Source organism: Mustela putorius, unplaced genomic scaffold (assembly GCF_011764305.1).
Source record: "Mustela putorius furo isolate JIRA1106 unplaced genomic scaffold, ASM1176430v1.1 tig00000765_pilon_pilon_pilon, whole genome shotgun sequence".
Taxonomy (NCBI): Eukaryota; Metazoa; Chordata; class Mammalia; order Carnivora; family Mustelidae; genus Mustela; species Mustela putorius.
This window is the reverse complement of record NW_025421470.1, coordinates 422,028-441,181: the sequence shown is the minus strand read 5'-3', so window position 1 is coordinate 441,181 and position 19,154 is coordinate 422,028. Positions and strand designations below refer to the sequence as shown.

Below are 19,154 nucleotides of genomic sequence, written 5' to 3'. Positions count from 1 at the left end.
CTTCCTATGACCCTCCAAGTGACCCTGAAGTGACTCTCCCTCCAGGAACCCTCCATGTGCCCCTCCAGGGACCTCCTAAGTGACCCGCTGCATCTCTCCATGTCAGCTTGTGAGCTAGAAGTGGCAGGAAGATGAACGCAGTCAGGTGTGAGGCCCGCAGGGGACGCGGCTCTGGGCAGAGGTCAGCTCACCTCAGTCAGGCAGGAGAGTGGGGGAGGGTCGAATCTGTGCCTCGCGTGGCTGGCCCTGCAGGGTGAGTGGTCTCCCAGCCGCTGGCCACCCTTCCCCGAGGACACAGGTCCTCCCAAAGGGCTGATGTGCCCAAGCCAGCAGCCCAGGGCCCTGCGCCCAGAGAGCCCAGCTGGGTCAACACTGTCTTGAATGGGGTGGGCGTTTCCGGTCTCAAAGCTTCCTAACCCATGGCCGCCCCAGCAGGGTATGGACGCCTCAGACCCAAGTTCAGCTCCGTCCCGCCTCTCGGGCGCTCTTAGTACCCTGCAGGACCCGCCGGGAGGCAGACCCTTTCCCCGTCGGTCGTCCTCCCCGTACAGGCACCCAAACAGCCATGGCCGCAGGGGACCCCCCAGCCGTGTGGGCCTTGGGACCCCACCCCCCGGCAGCCGCCACTGCAGCAGCCAGATAAGCCCAGAGACCCTCGAAGGCTAGGGGCAGCCAGGTCCTCTCTCGCCGGCTCCCCTGGGAGAACACAGGACAGCTCTTCCACTTCTAGGTCCCACAAAGGGGTGGGGAGCCTCGGCAGGACCTGGCAGACAGCAAAGGCCCCATAAAAGTATTCTTCCAAACCCGGGTTGCAACACCGAGGCTCACCACAGAGAGCCTGCCTCCCAGCGGCGTCCAGAAGCGCCCACTGGCCTGTCTCCGACAGACAGCCCTGGTGCCAAAGTTGTGCGCTCCCCGCAGGCCGCCAGCCTGGCAGAGTCCCCCAGCTGGGGGTTGGCATCGGTGGCTGGACAGGGAGAATGGTGTCGGTTATGGATTGCGTGGTGCCCAACCCCACAATCGTGGGGTTGAAGGCCCGACCCCCAGCACCTCAGAATGCAGCTATATTTGGAGACAGGGTCTTTAAAAAGGTAATAAAGCTAAAATTATGTCTGTCATAGGGTGACCTTAATCTCCTCCGACTGGTGTCCTCATAATGAAAGGAAATCAGGACACGGGCTCAGGGACAAGCATGTGAGGACAAGGGAGAAGACGGCATCCACACGCCCAGGAGACGGTCTCAGGAGGACCCGGCCATGGGAACGCCTCGACCTGGGACATCCAGTCTCCGCCATGTCACCTGAGCCACGCTGCTCTGGCTGCCCAAGCTGACGAGAGCATATCCTAAGGTGCTGGGACCTCTGGGACACACGAGGCGGTGAGGACTGAGGGACAGGTTGCCCCAGCTGGAGCCGGTCCAGACACCCCAATACTTTCATCCTCACACACAGCAGAGAAGCGACCAGAGACCCTGCAATCACAGCCAAGGCCCAGGAGGGTGCCAATGCCAGGCCCTCGGCCTCACTGTGGGTCCAGGAGGTCACTAGTCGTTCTCAAGACCTCAGGAAAGGTCTTGAGGTCACCACTTATGACTCCAGTGGTGGTGGGGGGACATCAGACCATCTCCCAAATCAACAGACTCCCCAGGAATCCACAGCAGCACGGGCCCTCCTCTCTATGCCCTGGTGCTGCCCTCGCCATCTTGAAATTCCTACTTTTGAACAAGGGACTTGGGTCTTCATTGCACACCGGGCTCTGCAGTTTCTATAGCTGTCCTGCCTGCAGGATCCTTGCCTCAGGCTCTGCGTTTGGGGAAACCAGCTGATGGCCCCTTCGGGCAGGAGGAGATAGACACCTCCCCTAGGAGGTCCGAGGGCTTGAGCCACAACCCCTCCCCTCGAGGCTCTGGCTAGGCTTCCTTCCACCAACACCCACCGTCACCTCCCATGGTGCTCTCCCTGCCCTCAAAGAGCCAAAGGGAAAGGTACACAGGTAAACAGATTATTTTAATAAAGTGCGACAGTGCCGCGCGGGTGTGGGCGGCGGGCGGGCTGGGCGCCTGGGGTGCACGGCCCCGGGCCGAGAGAGGCGCCTGTCATGGCGCCTGCGGCCCTGGGCGCTCTGTCGGTGGACGTGGCCCTTCCCCCGGCCGGAGGGGACACTCAGGAGGCACAAGGCCCCCGGGGTTTGGAACAAACACGTTTATTGCAGGAAAGGCGTGGCAGGCGCCGGGCGGGCTCACCAGGCGAAGAGCGGCTTGTGGTCCTCCTTGGAGAGCTCGCACAGGCAGGTCAGCAGCAGCAGCGAGTCGCCCAGGAACTTGGGGGGCACCACGTCGATGACCAGCTTGCGCAGCGCAGCTGGGCTGCTGTGCAGCGGGTTGGCGCGCAGGTCAGGCCGCTGCTTGAGGATGCCGTAGGTGTTGATGAGGAACTCACTGAACACCGGGTGCACGTCGCGGTTGTAGCCGAGCCTCTCCAGGCGCGCCGTGAGCGTCAGGTAGCGGTGCGTCAGCTCGCGCAGCTTCTTCTCGTCCACCGACCCGTCCAGGGACTTGATGGACGTCTGCGGGTGCAGCGACCGGGCTTCCTGGGGGGGACTGCGGGCACTGGGATGCACACCCAGAGCCCAGCCCCCAGCCCCGTGGAGCACCCCCGGGACAGACGGGGTCGGAGTTGGGAGGAGCGCGGAGCTTCGCCCCTAGCGCCTAGGGGCCTCTGCTGGGGCTGTCCCAGGCCACCCAGCAGCTGCAGGCTCCTTACGCCCTGTCCCATGGGGACCTCCACAGCCCGCAGCCGCCCTCAGGCCCTCAGCTGCGCGGGCACCACGGTGATGAGGCATCCAGGGGACCCTTCCCCCAGGGCCGCAAGGAGGGGGACCTGGCAGTGGAGGACCGAGGGCAGCGAGGGGACAAGAGCAGGGAGGGACCCTGGGGGAGTGAGGGGCTCCCCACGGCAGGCCAGGGGATCTGGGCGGGAGGAACCCCAGGGCATTGAGGCCCACCTGCTTGATCTTCTCAGGGATGTTGGACACGGTGAAACCGTACAGACGGGTCACCCCTGGGAAGACGTAGGCCAAGATGCGCCGGTCCAGCTGGAAGGCGATCTCCCCGACTATGCGCCCGTCCTTCTCAGTGCTGGAGAAGCTCGGGATCTCTGTGAGGAGTGGAGCTGCTGAGACAGGCCGAGGGTGCCAAGACACGGACCATCAGGGGCCACCCTCTTCCTCCCGCTGGCACCTGGGCGTCCATTTTAGCAAAAGGACCAACCTAAGCGCAGCCCGCGCAGGTTTGGGGTGAAAACACTGTGCCCCTCCTCTGCCCCTAGCCTCCCCCAACGGCGAGGACTATTACAAATGGAGAAGAAAACTTTGACTCCCCTGTTGCCAGAAGGGAGAGGGACCTGTCCTCTTCTCTTAGAGCAACCTGAGTGACCTGTGATCCTACGTCCTCTCTCTCTGCCCCTCTGATGGACGGACGTGTCCTTAAAAGCTTGTTCCCACAGCCCACGATTGTCTTGTGCCCCCACCCCCACCCCTGCACCAGCGGAGGCTGCCCAGGCACTGGGTCAAAGGGGACCCCTGCTTATCACAGAGGTCCCACCCCCACGCCCAGATGCACTCAGTGGCCCAGACGGGCCCCCTCTCTTCCTGAGGACAGGTTCCCGTTAGCTTGGGAACGCGCAGAGCCCAGCTCTCGGGCCCAGGCAGGTTAAGGAGCCTGGCACCCGACGCGGGCTTCGGGTGTGCTCAGTAACACGGGTCCTCCCCGCCTGTGAGGAGAGGGTGCCGGGCCGGCGGGGCCCGTTTTCAACCCGTCTCCCCATCACCAGCCTCCCACCCGCACCTGCTTCCCAGCCTGGCCCCGCCCAGCGGCCTCTGCGCCCCGAGCGGGAGGGGCCGCGCCAGCACCCTTCGGAGCGTGAGCTCCCGCAAACACCTGGTCGGGGGGTGTGACAGCGAGACACCGGGTGAGCCCAGCCTGCACGCCGGAGCCCCTCCATCGACCGCGCCGGCCTCCCGCAGCCTCCACCGTCCTCTCTCACCCCACGAGGGACAGCAACACACCCGCTTGCAGAGCCTTTCCAAACCCGAGCACGGGGCCCACCCTCCAGGGCGCAGACCGGGAGCCGCCAGCGGGGTCCAGCCAGCGGGCAGACCGTGCATGCACAGACCGGGTGACCCAAAAGGCTACAGCCCAACACTTAGGACGCCCCACGCAGCCCCGGAGAGGCGCCCGCACAGCCGTCTGTGCCGTGAATGCTGCGGGGCCGACCGGCTGTGCCTGCGGCCACGGCAGCGGCTGCCCTCCTTGGCCTCATCCAGGGCCGGGGGCCGCGTAAGCACCGGCGCCAGCAGGCTGCCCGGCCAGTCGCACCCCGGGAGCAAGGGGGCCCCTCCCAGCAGCTACCAGCCCGCAGCCCCAGCTTCTCACCCAGGGGAGGCGGCTGACCCAGGGCCGCTGGACGGCCAGGGAGGATGAGGGAGAGAGAGGAGCAGGCAGAGGAGTGGGAGGGGCCCCAACGGTGTGGGTGCCGTGGGCGAGGGACCCACCGGAGCCGAAGGGCCCACAGCCACGCGCGGTGGCAGGGGTGGGGGGGTGCTGAGGATGAAGGGTCCCCGGGTGGGGGAAGCCGGCGAGGAGCTGAGGCTCCTGAGGGCCAAGGAAAAAGGCTGGTGTGACGTGCTGGGGACAGGGCCACAGACTGCAGCCGCAGGACGGGACGCGGCTCCCGACGCAGCCTGACACCTCCCCGAATATCGTTTCTGAGCGACAGTTCACACAGTACAAAACTCCCTCTTCAAGTGTGCGGTTCAGACGCCCTTCTGCACCCACCGAGTCACACAGTGGCCGCCCCGACCCAGAGCCGAAACAAAACCGGCACCTGCCGCCGTCACACGACACCCCCAGCCCCTGAGAACACTGGTGCGCTTCCGGTCCCTGGGGATGCGTCTGTGCCGGACACCCCACCCGTGTTGTCACACAGCGTGTGGCCCCGAGTCTGACGCCCATGCAGCTGTCCCCGAGCTCCAGCCACACGACTGTCCCCGAGCTCCGTCCATACGACTGTCCCCGAGTCCGTCCACACAACAGCCAGGACAGCACTGCGTTCCCGTCTACACTGAGGAATGTCGCGTCGTGTGGCCGGACCCCATTCCAGTTATGCATCTGTCACCGACAGGCTCAGGGGGACGATGACAAGGCCGCTAGACCTTCATGTGAAAACCTCTGCGTGGTCAGACGTTCTCAGGCCCTCTGCATACACCCCCGGGACTGGGATTCTGGGACACGTGGGGATTCTACGTTTAACTTTTGGTGAAACGGCAAACCGCATCTACAGCAACAACATAGGTGCGTTCCAACGTCGCCACCTTGTCACCAACGCCTGCGTCTGTCCCTCGTTTTTGTGGCAGCCCCCTCGGGGCGTGCGGCGGCCTCTCACAGTGCTGCGGTCCCGCGATACCGGGCGTCTCTTCATGCGCTTGTCCTCCGCTCGTGTGTCCTCTTTGGGGACATGTTCCGTCGCAGTCTTGGCCCATCTTTAACTGCATTGTCTTCCTACCGCCGGACTGCGGAGAATTCTCACGTGTCTGGGATACCAGCGCCTCCACCTCCGACTGGCAAGTATCTTCTCCCGCTCTGCGGGTTGAATTCGCTTTCACGAAATGTGTTCCTTCGAAATTTGTACGTGTTTGCTTCTGGTAAAGCCCAGAGTATATACTTTTCCTTTTGTGGCTCATGCTTTTGGTGTCACATCTGAAAGTCTCTCGCCAGATCCAAGGTCGTAGGTTTTATCTCTGTGTTTTCCTCTAAGTGTTTTATGGCTTTGGCTCTTCCAGATCTTTCAAGTCTTTGACACATTTTGAGTTACTTTTCGTTTGTGGAGCGAGGGCCGGCGGCGCTCTCGTGCGTGTTTGCTCACTCGTCCCAGCACCGTTTGTTGCAAAGACCGTCCTCTCCCCGTGGCACTGTCCTTCCTGCACAGGAAGCCAGCGGGTGCTTGGGCTGGTTTCTGGACTCGGTTCTACTCCACTACTCCACGCCGGGCCTTCGGACGCCCGCTGCCGGCATTCCCGAAGCTCTGCAGCAAGTTCGGGAACTGGAAAGTGTGGCTCCTCCAGTGTGTTCTCCTTTCTCAAGACTCATTAGCCTCTTCTGGGTCCCTTACCTCTTACCTCTCCAACTGATTTCAAGATGTTTGTCTGTTTCTGCAAAGAAGCCGGCCGGGATTTTCACAGGGATTTCTGCTGAGTTTGCGTATCAGTTCGGAGAGTGCTGCCGTCTTAACAACAAGAAGACTTCTGGTCCGTGAACGCGACGCGCGTCTGCACCTACAAGTCCTCTTCGCTGTCTTTCAGCAGGCACGTTGCAGCTGTGGTGTGCTCCCTCCGTAGTCACTTTGCAAGGCTGCAGAATCTTCCCGGGAGTTAGAGCTGAGAACAGGCTGATGGCACAGCAGCACATCAGGGCACAGGAGGAGCACGGCGGTGCGGGCTGCAAATTCCCTTCCATGTTAATACGTGTCGCCCACCAGGAGCCAGTCTCTCTTCCCAGCCCTGTCTTGAAAGCATAAATTAGACGGAAGAAGTACTCTACACCTGAGATGTTCTAGAAATCATTTCTAGTCCAACCTGGGTCTTCCAATATCCACCCAAAAATCTATTCTTCAAAGAAAAAGTCAGCAACATTAACAAACCTCTAGCCAAGCACATGAGGGGAAAGAGAAAGAAGACGAAGACCGGTGCTGTCACAAACTGGAGATGGCTTCACCGCCGATCCTACAGATGCTAAAAGGATAATAATGGAACATTAGGAACAATTCTGTGCTAAAAAAATTTGACAAGATGGATGAAATGGACCAATCCCTTAAAAGACATAAAAATAAAAGTTCACTATTGTGAGTAAACTGCCAAAGCTCCCTCGAGAAGAAATCGATCATTTGAACAGCTGTGTATCAACTAAAGAAACTGAATTTGCAGCAGGAAACATTCCTACAGAGAAAATTAAAGGCTCAGGTGGTTTCTGTGGTGAGTTTCACCGAATGTCTAAAGAGTAAATAATATGGGCGCCTGGGTGGCTCCGTGGGTTGGGCCGCTGCCTTCAGCTCGGGTCAGGATCTCAGGGTCCTGGGATCGAGCCCCGCATCGGGCTCTCTGCTCAGCGGGGACCCTGCTTCCTCCTCTCTCTCTGCCTGCCTCTCTGCCTGCTTGTGATCTCTGTCTGTCAAATAAATAAATAAAATCTTCTAAAGAGTAAATAATACCAAGTCTATATAAACTCTCCAGACGACTGACGAGGTTGGAGTCCTTCCCACCCTATCCACTGAAGCCAACATTAACCCGGTACCAAAACCAAAAAATGACATTAAAAGAAAACTGTAGGCCAGTATCCCCCATAGATAGCAAAAATTCTCAAAAAAAGTTTAGGAAAATTAAATCCAACAATACAAAAAAGTATAATACAGGATGACCAAGTGGGGTTTATCTCAGGAATGCAAGTTTGGTTTATGATTCAAAAATCAATCAATTGGGGCACCTGGGTGGCTCAGTGGGTTAAAGCCTCTGCCTTCAGCTCAGGTCATGATCCCAGGGTCCTGGGATCGAGCCCTGCATCGGGCTCTCTGCTCAGCGGGGAGCCTGCTTTATCCTCTCTCTCTCTCTGCCTGCCTCTCTGCCCGCTTGTGATCTCTGCCTGTCAAATAAATAAATAAAATCTTTAAAAAAAAACACAAAAATCAATCAATATGGGTAGCCTGGTTGGCTCGGTCAGTAGAGTATGTGACTCTAGATCTTGAGATTGTGAGTTCAAGTCCCACATTGGGTGTAGAGATTACGTAAAAATAAAAATCTTTTTTTTAAAAAAATCAATTTAATTAACAATATTACAGAAATAGACTATAAATAAAAACAAATGCTCATCTTATTAGATCCAGAAAAAGCACTTGACAAAATCCAATATCCATTCATTATAACTCTTAGGAAACTAGGAATTAAAGGGCACTTACTCAACCTGATAAAGGACGTCTACAGAGACCTGAGCTAACGTCACACTTAGCAGTGACAGACTGAATGCTTTCCGCCTAAATGAGGAAAACACAAAATGTCCACTGTCACCATTTCTATTCAACATGTGCTAGAGGTTCTAGTCAAAGCAATAAGACAAGAAAAAATGAAAGGAATACAAACTAGAAATGAAAATAGAAACTTGTCTTTATTCCCAAATGACACAGTCATATATCCTAAGGAATCCACGAAAATCTAGAACAATAAATCTAGAATATATAAATGACTTCAGTAAGGCTGCAAGATACAAGGTCATATTTTGTCAGGGTTCTCCAGAGAAATAGAAACAGAACCAACAGGGTGTGCATGTGTGTAAGGAATCAGCTCACATGATTATGGAGACTAACAAGTCTCAAGGTCTGCAAGAGGAGTCTGCAAGTAGAGATGTGGGGGGACTGAAAATGCTGCTTTAGGCTAACTTTGTAGGTCTGAGAACCAAGAGAACCAGAGGTGTGATTTCAGTCCAGAGTATTGCAGGTTTACAACATCAAGAAAAAGTGATGTTATAGTTCAAGTCCAAAGTTAGTCAGACAGGAGGGATTCTCTCTTCCCCGGGGCAGAATCAGCCTTTTTGTCCTAGTCGACCTTCAACTGATTAGATGAGGCCCACCCACACTGGGAGGACAATGTGCTCATTCAGCCTATTCAAATAAGTGTTAAACTCACCGAAAATGCTGTCACAGAAACACCCAGAATGTCTGACTAAATATCTGGGTACTTCATGGCCCAGTCAAGTTGACAAATAAAACTAACCACCACAGGAACAGATATAAAAAAATCAATTGTGCTATTATATACTAGAAATGAACAATCAGAAATTGATAATGATAAGGGCAATACTATTTCCTATAGCATCAAAAATGGGAAAATACTAAGGGGCCAATTTAACAAAAACGTGCAGGACTAAACTTAGAAAACTATAAACATTGTTGAAATTTTTAGACAAAAGAAACAGAGAGATATACAGTATTCATGGCTCCAAAAGTTCAATATTGTAAAGGTGTCATTTCCCTGAAAACTGACCTAATCAATCTGTAGATGCAAGGCAACCCCAAACTCTCAGCAAATTTTTTGTAAAAACGGACAAGCTGAGGGGCACAGCTTGAGGGTGGCTCAGTCAGTTGGGCATCTGACTCTTGGTTTCGGCACGGGTCTGACCTCAGGGTGGTGGACCGTGTCCCACATTGGCTTCTGCGTGCAGTGGCAATGAGTTTCACTCTCCCTCTCACTCTGCCCCTCCCCACTTCTAAAAGAAGGAAAGAAATCTTAAAGAAAAAGAGTTGATTCTAAAATTCACGTGGAAGTGCAAAGGACCTAAAATAGCCAGAACAACTTCGAAAATGGAAAGCAAAGTTGCGGGACGTGGACTACCTGGTGAACTATCTCGTGCTCCAGCTACAGTAACCGAGACCGCGCGCTGGAATCAACACGGACAGACAAACAGGACGGCATGGAGGATCCAGAGATACACATACACAGACATGGACAGAAACGGGAGGTAATTCAGTGGAGAAAAAAATAATCCTTCTGAACCCCGGTGCCGGAAGCAGCAGCCGTCTAAGGTGAATCCCGTGCCACGTACCAAACGGACTTGAAATTGATCAGAAACCTAAATGTCAAACCTGAACCCATAAAACTTCTAGAAGAACACACAGGAGAGAACCTTTGTGACCTTCAGCGTGACAAAGATTTCTTAAATAGGACAGAAAAAGCATGAACTCTATAAAAGAAAAAAATCAATAAACCAGACTTCATCAAATTAAACAGTTTTGCTCTTCCAAGAACACGTGTGCAAACGGAAAAGCCACGGACGAGGGGGCCGCGGTTGCAGCGCATGTGCCCGGAAAAGGACCAGTGTGCAGACTCTATCAAGAGCGCGAAGACAGCAACTCCATTTTTTTTAGAGACAAAACATTCTAACGGAAGCAGCGCCAGACCCTGACCTCCCAGCCACACTCTTCTCCCTCTGCTGGAAAATGGAGACGCTCCGGCCAGCGGGCCACCAGCCCCCTCCCCAAGCCCTGCCAGCTGCCTGCCACCACACCCCGGTGCCCGCCCCGGTGCCCGCCCCGGTGCCCACCCCTCGCGGGGCCGTACCGTTAAGGTAGTAGCTCCTCCTGGTCCTGTCCCCAGAGGGCAGGCTGCTCTCCGAGAAGCACACTTTCTTGGGCCGGACCATCTCCCTGGGCTCCAGCAGGGTCTTGTCCACCAGCGGGTCCTGCAAGGGGCTCAGGAGTGGGGACAGCTTCCTGTCAGCGCCTCGGGGCGCACGCAGCTCGGGGGAACTGAGGAACGCCTTGAAGGGCACCTGGCCGGAGGTCGCACAGCCGGGGGAAGCGTCGTCCTCACTGGAGATGGGGGCGTGCGAGCACAGCAGGTCCTCCAGGGAGGACGTCTGCAGCTGGGAGCGTGCGTCGGGGGCACTGGCGAACCTTCCAAAGTCTGCAACTGGGGTGGGGGGGAGGGGCGGTCAGGCTGTGGTCCTGAAGCACCCTGAGGAGGGCGAGAATACGGAAGAACTCCCGCACGCCCAGCCTCCGGCCACAACAGCCACCCCGTGCCTCAAGGCCCTCCTCTTTCCCCTGGAGAAGACGGCCCGTGTGCGCGGACCCGTGTGCGCTTCCTGCCCACCCGTCCATCCACACACAGCCCCGAGGGACTCGGATCTGCTCTCAGAAGCTCATGTAAGTGGTGCCGTCCTACGCGTGGTTTGTTCTGCCCCAGCTTTGTGGGAGTGTATCCATGTTGAGTCGCCAGGCAGCTTACCTGATACGGGTAACCGGTTCCTGCCAATGTGTCTCACACACACACACACACACACACACACAGCCATTCTCACACCTGTTGCTCTGGGGATAGACATGAGAACAGTTCCTGGTTTTCTCAAAAAGCAAAGCTGTGATCAGCATCCCCTGATGGCCTCTCTGCTCGAGAGCACCCTGCGTGGCCTACACTTGGCTCAGGCGTGCCCAACACTTTCTCTGTGTTCCGCATGAGTGGAAAGTAGAACACTCCCGCAGCTTCACGGGTCCTAGGTTAGCAAAGACCAGGCTGACGGCATCACATGGCCTTTCCCTAATCCCCAGGGGACTGAGCACCTTGTCGAATGCTTATTAGCTCCTTGCGTTTGCTTTCTTTCTTTTTTTTTTTTTTTTTGAAGATTTTATTTATTTATTTGACAGAGAGAGATCACAAGTAGGCAGAGAGGCAGGCAGAGAGAGAGGAGGAAGCAGGCTCCCCGCTGAGCACAGAGCCCGATGCGGGACTCGATCCCAGGACCCTGAGACCATGACCTGAGCCGGAGGCAGCGGCTTCACCCACGGAGCCCCCCAGCGCCCCCCTCGCGTTTTCTTGAGGGGAATCCTCTCTGCCTTTTCTCTGCTCCTCTTAGCTTTGGGGGGGCACGTAGGGCCCGGAGTACTCTACTTATTTGTAGCAGCTCTTGTGGCTCCTAGTCGACGGAAGTGCTGTCAGCGCCTGCTTGTGTTTTCATGTTTTATACGGACCCGTCGTGCAGAATTTTTTTTAAATTACGATGTAATCAACTTTAACTTATTGATTCTTTTTGTGATTATAAAATCCTTCTCTATTCCCATATGACAAACGTGCTCTCCTAGCAACAAAGCGAATATTTACTTGAAAAACAGCGTTTTAGGAGCTGTGATGAAAAGTTATCAAGGCGCCGGCTGGCTCATGGAGGAGCGCGCAGCCCTTGGTCTCGGGGTTGTTGGGACGGAGGTTACTTACATGAACTGAACTTCAAAAAAAAAATTGTATCTTAAAAGCTACCTCCTTGGAACAACTAACCCACCTCCGGCAATGTCCTCCCAGAAACAAACCTTTGAGAAAAAGAACCGCCGTCAGGATGTCTTGCCTTCCGTCTGCCCGCCTGGCCAAAGTGTTCATTCCTGCAGGCCGCTGAAGGGCCTCAGGGTGTCCTGGCCAGCGCAGAAGTGCCCACCGAGCAGCCTTCAAGAGCTCCCCAAGCGTGAGACAGGAGAGCACCCCGGGCGGCCCCAGAGCCCGGGACTCAGAGCCCTGAGGGCAGGCGGCCTCCCCACACAGGGGAAGGGGCTGCCCGACCTTCCAAAGGGCCTGTTCTAAAGGGACTTCTGCTGTGCTCGGCCGGGTCTGGGCTTCGTTTCGCTCCTGTTTAGTGAGCGGCCATTCTCTCTGTCACAAGCCTCCAGTAAAGTTGGGTTAATATTAAAAAAACAGTTTTTAAACTTCAGTCAAGTCCAAAAAGCAGGCACATTTGCAGGCTACGTTTTAATGAAGCTATAAATGACTAAGAAGCGTCGGCACAAAATTCCGTTTCCTCAGCAGCGAAAGCGCTCCCCCCGTAATGATCACATCGAGGAAGAAACAAAGAGACGCCGCTGAGTAACGAGGGAAATAGAACACCGTGATGACGGCGTCAGTGCACTTAAAACTGTGTTTGCATTGAAATTAGGAATGTAAATGCTTTAATTACTTTTAAAAATCATCAAAAAATTTAACATTCAGACCAAGACATGAAGAGGAGCTCCTAAAACAGAAAATCTAGAAGCAGAATACCCCGGAGGGAGCTCCACGGAGTGTCCACAAGGCCGCACAGCTGCGGACAGTGACTGCGGAAACGGAACACACGGCGGTGAAACTGGGGAGGAGAAATCGGCTTCAGGAGGGCGAGAGTCGCCCCACCACCCCTGGGACCCCAGGAACAGGAGAGCTCCGGTGGGACGGTGCTTCTCAACGACTCAGTAAGAAGCAGAAAATCTCAATGGACCAATAGGCGAAGAAGAAAAATCTAGAAGTTACAAAACCATTGTGCTCCAAGGGCACGGGCCTGACAATAAGATCTTTCGGGTTCCAAGTGACTCCTACTCCCCACGCCGCAGGAGCAAGGTCGGAACACTGGAACATGAGAGCGTGCCTGATGGAGGGTATAAACGGGTCGCAGCTCGGGTGCCGAATTCCCACACAGAAAACCACAGACGGAAAACCAAAGCGCAGACTCCCGTAGGAGTAGAGTACATGAGATCCTGAGTGAAACCCCATCCCGGCGGACTCCAGGCTTCGGGCTAGAGCAGGCCGAGGGCCACAGCCGAGGGCACCCCACCACGGCCACACTAGGGTCGGTCTCAATTTTTCTTGCTCTTCAGAAGGGTCTAGAAGCATCCTCCCAGTGCCCAGCCTGGGAGCCCCCCACCCCCAGGCTCCCCCGCCGGCCGCCGATGCCAGGGTTCTGAGTCCCAGGAGCAAAGACAAAGGCCTAATTAACCAGCACACACCATAACCTCCTCTTCTACCATGGTCCTGGGCCCCCGGTGTGGGTGTAGACTCAGAGCAGAAGAGACCGAAAAACCGAGCGGCACACAGGCAGCAGCTGGTGCGGGAGCCGGGCACCTTCCCGGGAGCACGGGGTGTGTGGCTGGGGGTCGCGAGGGGCCCGGCGGTGTCCAAGGTGCGGGGCTGCAGGCTGGCGGAGCGTGTCCAGCAGCGGCCACTTCAACAGTTCAGTAGTCCCCGGCCCCTGACTCCAGGGTTTCCCGCCGTGACCCCAGCGGCAGGTCTGCCGTGCCCTGGCTGTCCTGTTGGGGACCGTGGGGGCATCGACGTGCGCACAGCTCCACCGGGCTCAGGGAAACCCCAACAATGCCCGACAGGCACGCGCATGTACCCACCATACGTCTCAGAGAGAAACCCAGGAAAAGGCCGGCCGTGGCTGCCGGTGGGAATGGGGCAGGACCCGGGCCGGCCTGGATGCTACAGCCTCCCGGGACGTTGGTACCTTTGCCACCGGTACATGTGGCTGAGCACAGAGAACAGGCTTTCAGAACGTGCCCTGCTTTGAAGGCAGACGCTAAGGGACTGTGAGAGATGACAGCTGTTGCTGGGGCCTTGAACACCCTGTCGTGCACGCGTACCTCCAAACTCCAGTCCTCCAGCAGGCTGAGAGCCAGGGCCAGGCCTGGAGGCCTCGTCCCAGAGCCCAGGGCTTGGGGTGACCCCTCCCTGAGGCCGGTCAGGGCCTCCCAACCTGGGAAGGCCTAATGGCCTGAGAAGCTCCTGCTAAGACTGGTGTCCTGCAAGGTCTGGGCTTGTTCGGGGTGACCCATGGGCAGGGGTGCCGGCTGCCACCCCAGAGAGTCCGCCCCGGTAAGGCCCCGACCAGGGTCCCCCCAAGGGACCCGGCCAGAGTCAGAGTCCACACCTCTGCCGACCAAGCGCCCTGGGGCTCCTGGGGCTGCGGACGCAGGGTCTGAGTCGTCAGAGGAGGCCACAGCCTGACCTCATTCTCAGGACAACGCCACCCAAGGGCATCTCTGGTGGCCCCAGAAGGCAGCACGGACCTCCGTGGGGGGATGTCAAGGCCCTGGGAGGCCAGTCGGCTTCAGCTTCTGGTGACAAGCGTGCGCCTGGGCTGCTGGTGGGAGCCAGGACTGGTGGGGACCAGGGGTTTCTCCAGCTGCCCCTCGGGGCGTCACTGTCCCCTTCCCGCCACCCCCACCACCTCCGTCCCCCACCGCCACCCTCTGCTTGCCCCGAGCTCCATCCCCAGGTCCCCCTCGAGGCCGAAGGAGTCCGGGGTGCCATGAAGGACCCCGGGGACGCGCTGGCTCATGGGGCTTCGCACCCACGTGCTCCGTGCATGGGGCCGGTGCGTGGCAGCCTGATATGAGGGCTAACCCCCCACCCCGTTTCCTGGATGCGGACTTCATGGCCAGAAGGGCCTTACCTGAGGACGTGCAGCAGAATGGGGAACTGGGTCTCGGCTTGCTCAGACCTGAGGGAAGGAAGTGGGCCCGAGACCCCGGGCGTCAGCCAGCCAGGCCCTGGCCCTGAGCTGCGGCCTCCCCTCGGCTCCCGGAGCCCAGCAGCCGGCCGACCCCCGCCACCCCGGCCCGCGGCCTCACCTGCGCTCCCGGGGGAGCCATCCTCGGGGTAGGCGGGCCCTTTGGTGAAGAGGTCGCGGCCCCCGAGGCCGCAGCGGTCGGGGCAGCTCTCGCTGAGCAGGCGCTTGAGCATCTGGTTCTCCTTCAGGAGGCGCACCTGCTTCTTCAGATCCGCGTTCTCGCTCAGGAGCCTGTGCATCAGCTCGCTGCCCTCGGCCATGGCCACGTCCTCGCGTGCTCACGTGTGGGCCTGCGGCCCCATGGAGGTGGAAAGCCAGAGCCCGCAGGCGCTCCAGATGCGGCCCGGGCCTCGGAGCTCCAGGGCGGCCCGGCCTTCCGCAGCCTTGTGATGTCGCCCGCTCTTAAAGAGCCGGTCCCCCGCCCCCGCCAGGCCACCCACTTCTCCGCAGACCCTGCCCCTGGGGCCAGCGCGGACACACCAGGATGCTCAGCTCGCTACAGGACTGTGCTGGCACCTCCTAGGAGCAGCCAGAGGCCCGGGCAGAGGGGCTTGTCGGGCCATCCACACCACGGGGCACGGGCCTCGGGGGGCCTCTGCCTTCACCCTGCGTGACTGGTGGCGTCCCTCCCCATGAGCCCTCAGCCCCCAACACGGTTCTCGGGCGGCTCCCTGCTCTGTGCCCCAGAACCTGGGCCGGTGCCTGGTGCACGGGCACGCGTATTGGGGTGCACCCCGGGACGCACACTTAAGGAAGGAGGGGCAGCGGGAGACAAGCTCGGGGCCCCCAACAGGCCCCAGCCCCGGGACTCCAGGCCGGCTCTGCAGAGCTACCAGTTGGAGGCCGCCCGCCACCCACACTGCCCACTTGTGAGGAAGGCTCCGGACTGGGGCCGAGTGGAACACAGGCCGTTACTGGACCTAACGGAAGGCTCCCCGGACCAGGCACAAGCGCCAAGCAGACCCCACGCAGACCCGAGCTCCCAGAGCCCCGCCGGGGGGCAGATTTCAGACCCCGGCTGGTGGGAGCACGGCTGAGCCCACCCCAATGCCTGGTCCGCCCGGGAAGTGCCCAGGAGGGTACGTGAGCTCTGCTCCCAGCTCTAGAGCTCCCGCTCGTGCTTCTCGGCAGCTGTGAGGCCGCAGACACGTTGTCTCCTGCTCCTCCGGACTGGACACAGTCTGACCAAGGAGGCAGCACGCCCTCCAGCCCCGACAGCCCTCCAGCCCCGACAGCCCCCCAGCCCCGACAGCCCCCACAGCCCCGACAGCCCCCACAGCCGCGACAGCCCTCCGGCCCTGACAGCACGCAGCATCAAGGGCCCTGGGGTGCGGGTGCCGGGCCTCCAGGCTGAACAAAGCATCGTCTCCCCAGACTGCCAAGTTAGCAGGAGGAAGCAAGCAGAGAATCCTGGAGTCGGGTTTGTGGAAGACAGGACTGTACCTTACACAACCTAAGAAAAACCCAGGGTCTGGACTCACAGCCTCACGTTAGACAAGGACCACGGAGGCGCAGACAGGGCCCACGGCGCACGGGTGCACGGGAGATGCCAGGACTCCCCGGGTGGAGGCCTCTGCCCCCAGCCGAGAGAAGGCCACCCCTCCACTGGCCCCTTCCCATGACCCTAGAAAACCCTCAGGACATCCTACGCCCTCCAGTCACAGGCCCAGCACCCTCTGCAATCAGGATGCGCCATGCTCTCATCGCTAGGTTCAACTTACTGCCAGTCTGTGAGGGACACTGATCTGTTCACCATTTTCCCGGAGGGTCCTGGTCTGCTTTTGCTCCCAAGGCCATGCTGACCTTATGAAAGGAGTTGCAAAGTGCTCCTTCGTCCTCTAAGGTCTGGGTACTTGTGTTGGGTTTTTTCTCTCTCCTATTTTGAGAAAATTCACCAGGAAGCCATCTCAGCCTAGAGCTTTCTTCTGGAAAAGTTGTAAATTTCAAATTCAATTTCTTTAAAATAGAGATAGGGCTACTTAAATATCCCCTTTCTTTTCCCAACCACCTAGATGATGACTCGTCCTTCGGGGAGCCGGTCCGTGTCTGTGCCGGGGCGCACCGGCGAGCCGCCCATGGCAGCCCCTCGCACTCACTCTGTGGTCTCACGCCTCTGAGGACGCACACTGTGTGTGTGTGTGTGTGTGTGTGAACACAGAGCAGCGGCGTCGGCAGGTGTGCGAGCAGGACGTGAGACTCCGCGAGCGGGGCGGTGGGAGTGCGGACGCAGAGAGGGGCAGGATGGCGCACTCGGGCTGACCACAACGGGTCGGCGGGTCGGACGGTCGGCTCGCATCTGTGGGACCCACGGCCATGCGCCCCGTGGGCACCCACAGCAGCTTTCCTTCCTTTCTGGATCAGAGCAGAGGCTTGTTAGCGTTCTCCAAGCATCAACTCGTGGTTTCACTGACCTCCGTTGCGCTTCATACAGCATTTGACTCGTCCTCTTACCTGCATTTCCTCCCTCCTAAGCTGGACGCTTACATCGCTGATTTGAAGCCTTCACAGCACGAACACGTAAGCCTGCGACCATTTCTGTAAGCACGGCTTGACCATATCCCACAAACTCCTAACTCATTTTTTCTTTAGCGTGAAATACTTTGTTTCCCTCATACTTTCATTTTTGACCATTGGTTATTTAGAAGTATATTATTTAATTTCCAAATATTTGGGATTTTTATCCTAGTTACCGATTTCTAATTTAATTCCATTGTGGTTAGAGAATGCACTGCTCACTTCAATCCTTTCGTATTTCTCGAATTCCTGACCATTTCCTGACTCATTTCCTAACCACTGTGTGGTCTTCGTGAATGGTCCGTAAGCTCTTGACAAGAATGACACGGAGTGTCCCATAAATGCCCATTACTTCAGGTTGGTTCAACCCTCCGGCCGCGTTGCTGAGACAATGTTGAAATCTCCCACTCTGTGTTTTACTGAATTCCCTCTCCGGCTGCACGTTTTTGTTTTTCAAATTCTGAAAGGTACATATACATTATTGTTATTAAATACCTCTCCATGTCTAGTTCCGTTCCTTCTCCTGAAACCTACTTTGGTACTAATATGATATTTGTCATGATGGCTTTTGTTACATATTTTTCTAAACTTGTACTTTTATCTTGTGTTTTTTCAACTAAAATTTCTCAAGGACAACATAGCTGGGTCGTGATTTTTCATGCAGTGTGACAGTCTGTGCCTTTAGCTGGAGTGCGTAGCCCTTTACAGTGAGTGAAGCTACTCCCGTGGTTGGCGCGTCCTTCTAGGGCCACGACAAGGCAGCGCGCACGGGGGCTCACCAGCAGCGGCCGCCCCTCCTACGGCTCCGAAGGCTCATCCACCGGTCTCTGCTGAGCTTCACAGATCTTGTGCTTATGTACCTCACCTCAGGAAAAACCGCCGCCGTTATCCAGCTGTTTGTCCGCCTCCCGCCATCCCCATTTTGTGGGACTCCAATTCTACACGTGTCAGACCACTCAAGATCACCCAATAGGTCACTGGCGTTTGTCTTTAAAGAATCCTGGCCACCACAGGCTGTTTCAACTCAGCTATTCCTGGATGGCCCAAGAGCAGCCCCCACTCCTCTGCCCTCCCAAGAGCCAGCATCAAAGACACAGGGTGTCAAGCCCACTGCACCTCACACCCACGAAAGGCCTGGCTGTGCGGCAGGTGTCTGAGGCGGCCTGACGCCATGCAAACCAGCTGTGTGTTCCACTTGTCTCAAGTAAGGGCTTCGATGCCCCTGGGGCCACCCCTGTCCCTGGAGGAAGGCTGGACACCACCTCTCAGCATGTAGAAACTAACGGTTCGATTCTTTTCACTGAAGAAAACCTGAAGTTGTCTTGATCACCCTTGATCACCCTCATCCTCATGCTCCTGAGTGAGGAAAGGTGGGGGGGGTGCTCTGAGACAGCACCCACAATCCCAGGTGAAAATGCCCAGGCATGAAAGTCACACATGGCAGAGGGGCCCTTGGCCCTGGTGCCCTCCAGGGGCCTCCTCAGCCTCCTTCCACTGCCACCTGTGTGGGCGGCTCTCAGCAGATCCCGCCGCGAGCAGACGCCCTACAGGGAGGCGCTGAGACCCACCCACAGCCAGTGGGACCAGAGGGCTACTGTGGGCAAGCCCCGGCCGCCTCCTGGCGAGCCGAGCACTGGAGCCGATCCAACCCTGGCACGCGCCTCACGTCCCACCGACTCCCCTTTGCCTTCTGTTTCTACCCTAATTCCTTTTTCAAACAAAGTGAATCATGAATGAAAAT

At 57.4% G+C, this 19,154-nt stretch overlaps 1 protein-coding gene across 5 annotated transcripts; it reads right to left on the bottom strand.

Annotated features, from left to right (window-relative positions):
- Nucleotides 1-1,993: 1,993 nt before the first annotated feature.
- SPATC1L (spermatogenesis and centriole associated 1 like) lies at nucleotides 1,994-19,105 on the bottom strand. Of its 5 annotated transcripts, none has more exons than XM_004780271.3 (5): nucleotides 14,961-19,105; nucleotides 14,783-14,830; nucleotides 10,159-10,509; nucleotides 3,004-3,173; nucleotides 1,994-2,589 (listed from the first exon to the last, which is right to left on the bottom strand). In XM_004780271.3, the coding sequence occupies exons 1-5, from the start codon at nucleotides 15,157-15,159 to the stop codon at nucleotides 2,239-2,241; spliced, it is 1,119 nt and encodes a 372-aa protein (XP_004780328.1). In that variant the 5' UTR covers nucleotides 15,160-19,105; the 3' UTR covers nucleotides 1,994-2,238. The 5 variants fall into 5 exon arrangements, with proteins under 5 accessions (XP_004780328.1, XP_004780330.1, XP_044940230.1 ...); XM_004780273.3 differs by having other exon boundaries at nucleotides 1,994-2,565; XM_045084295.1 differs by having other exon boundaries at nucleotides 3,004-3,170.
- Between the last annotated feature and the right edge of the window lie 49 nt (nucleotides 19,106-19,154).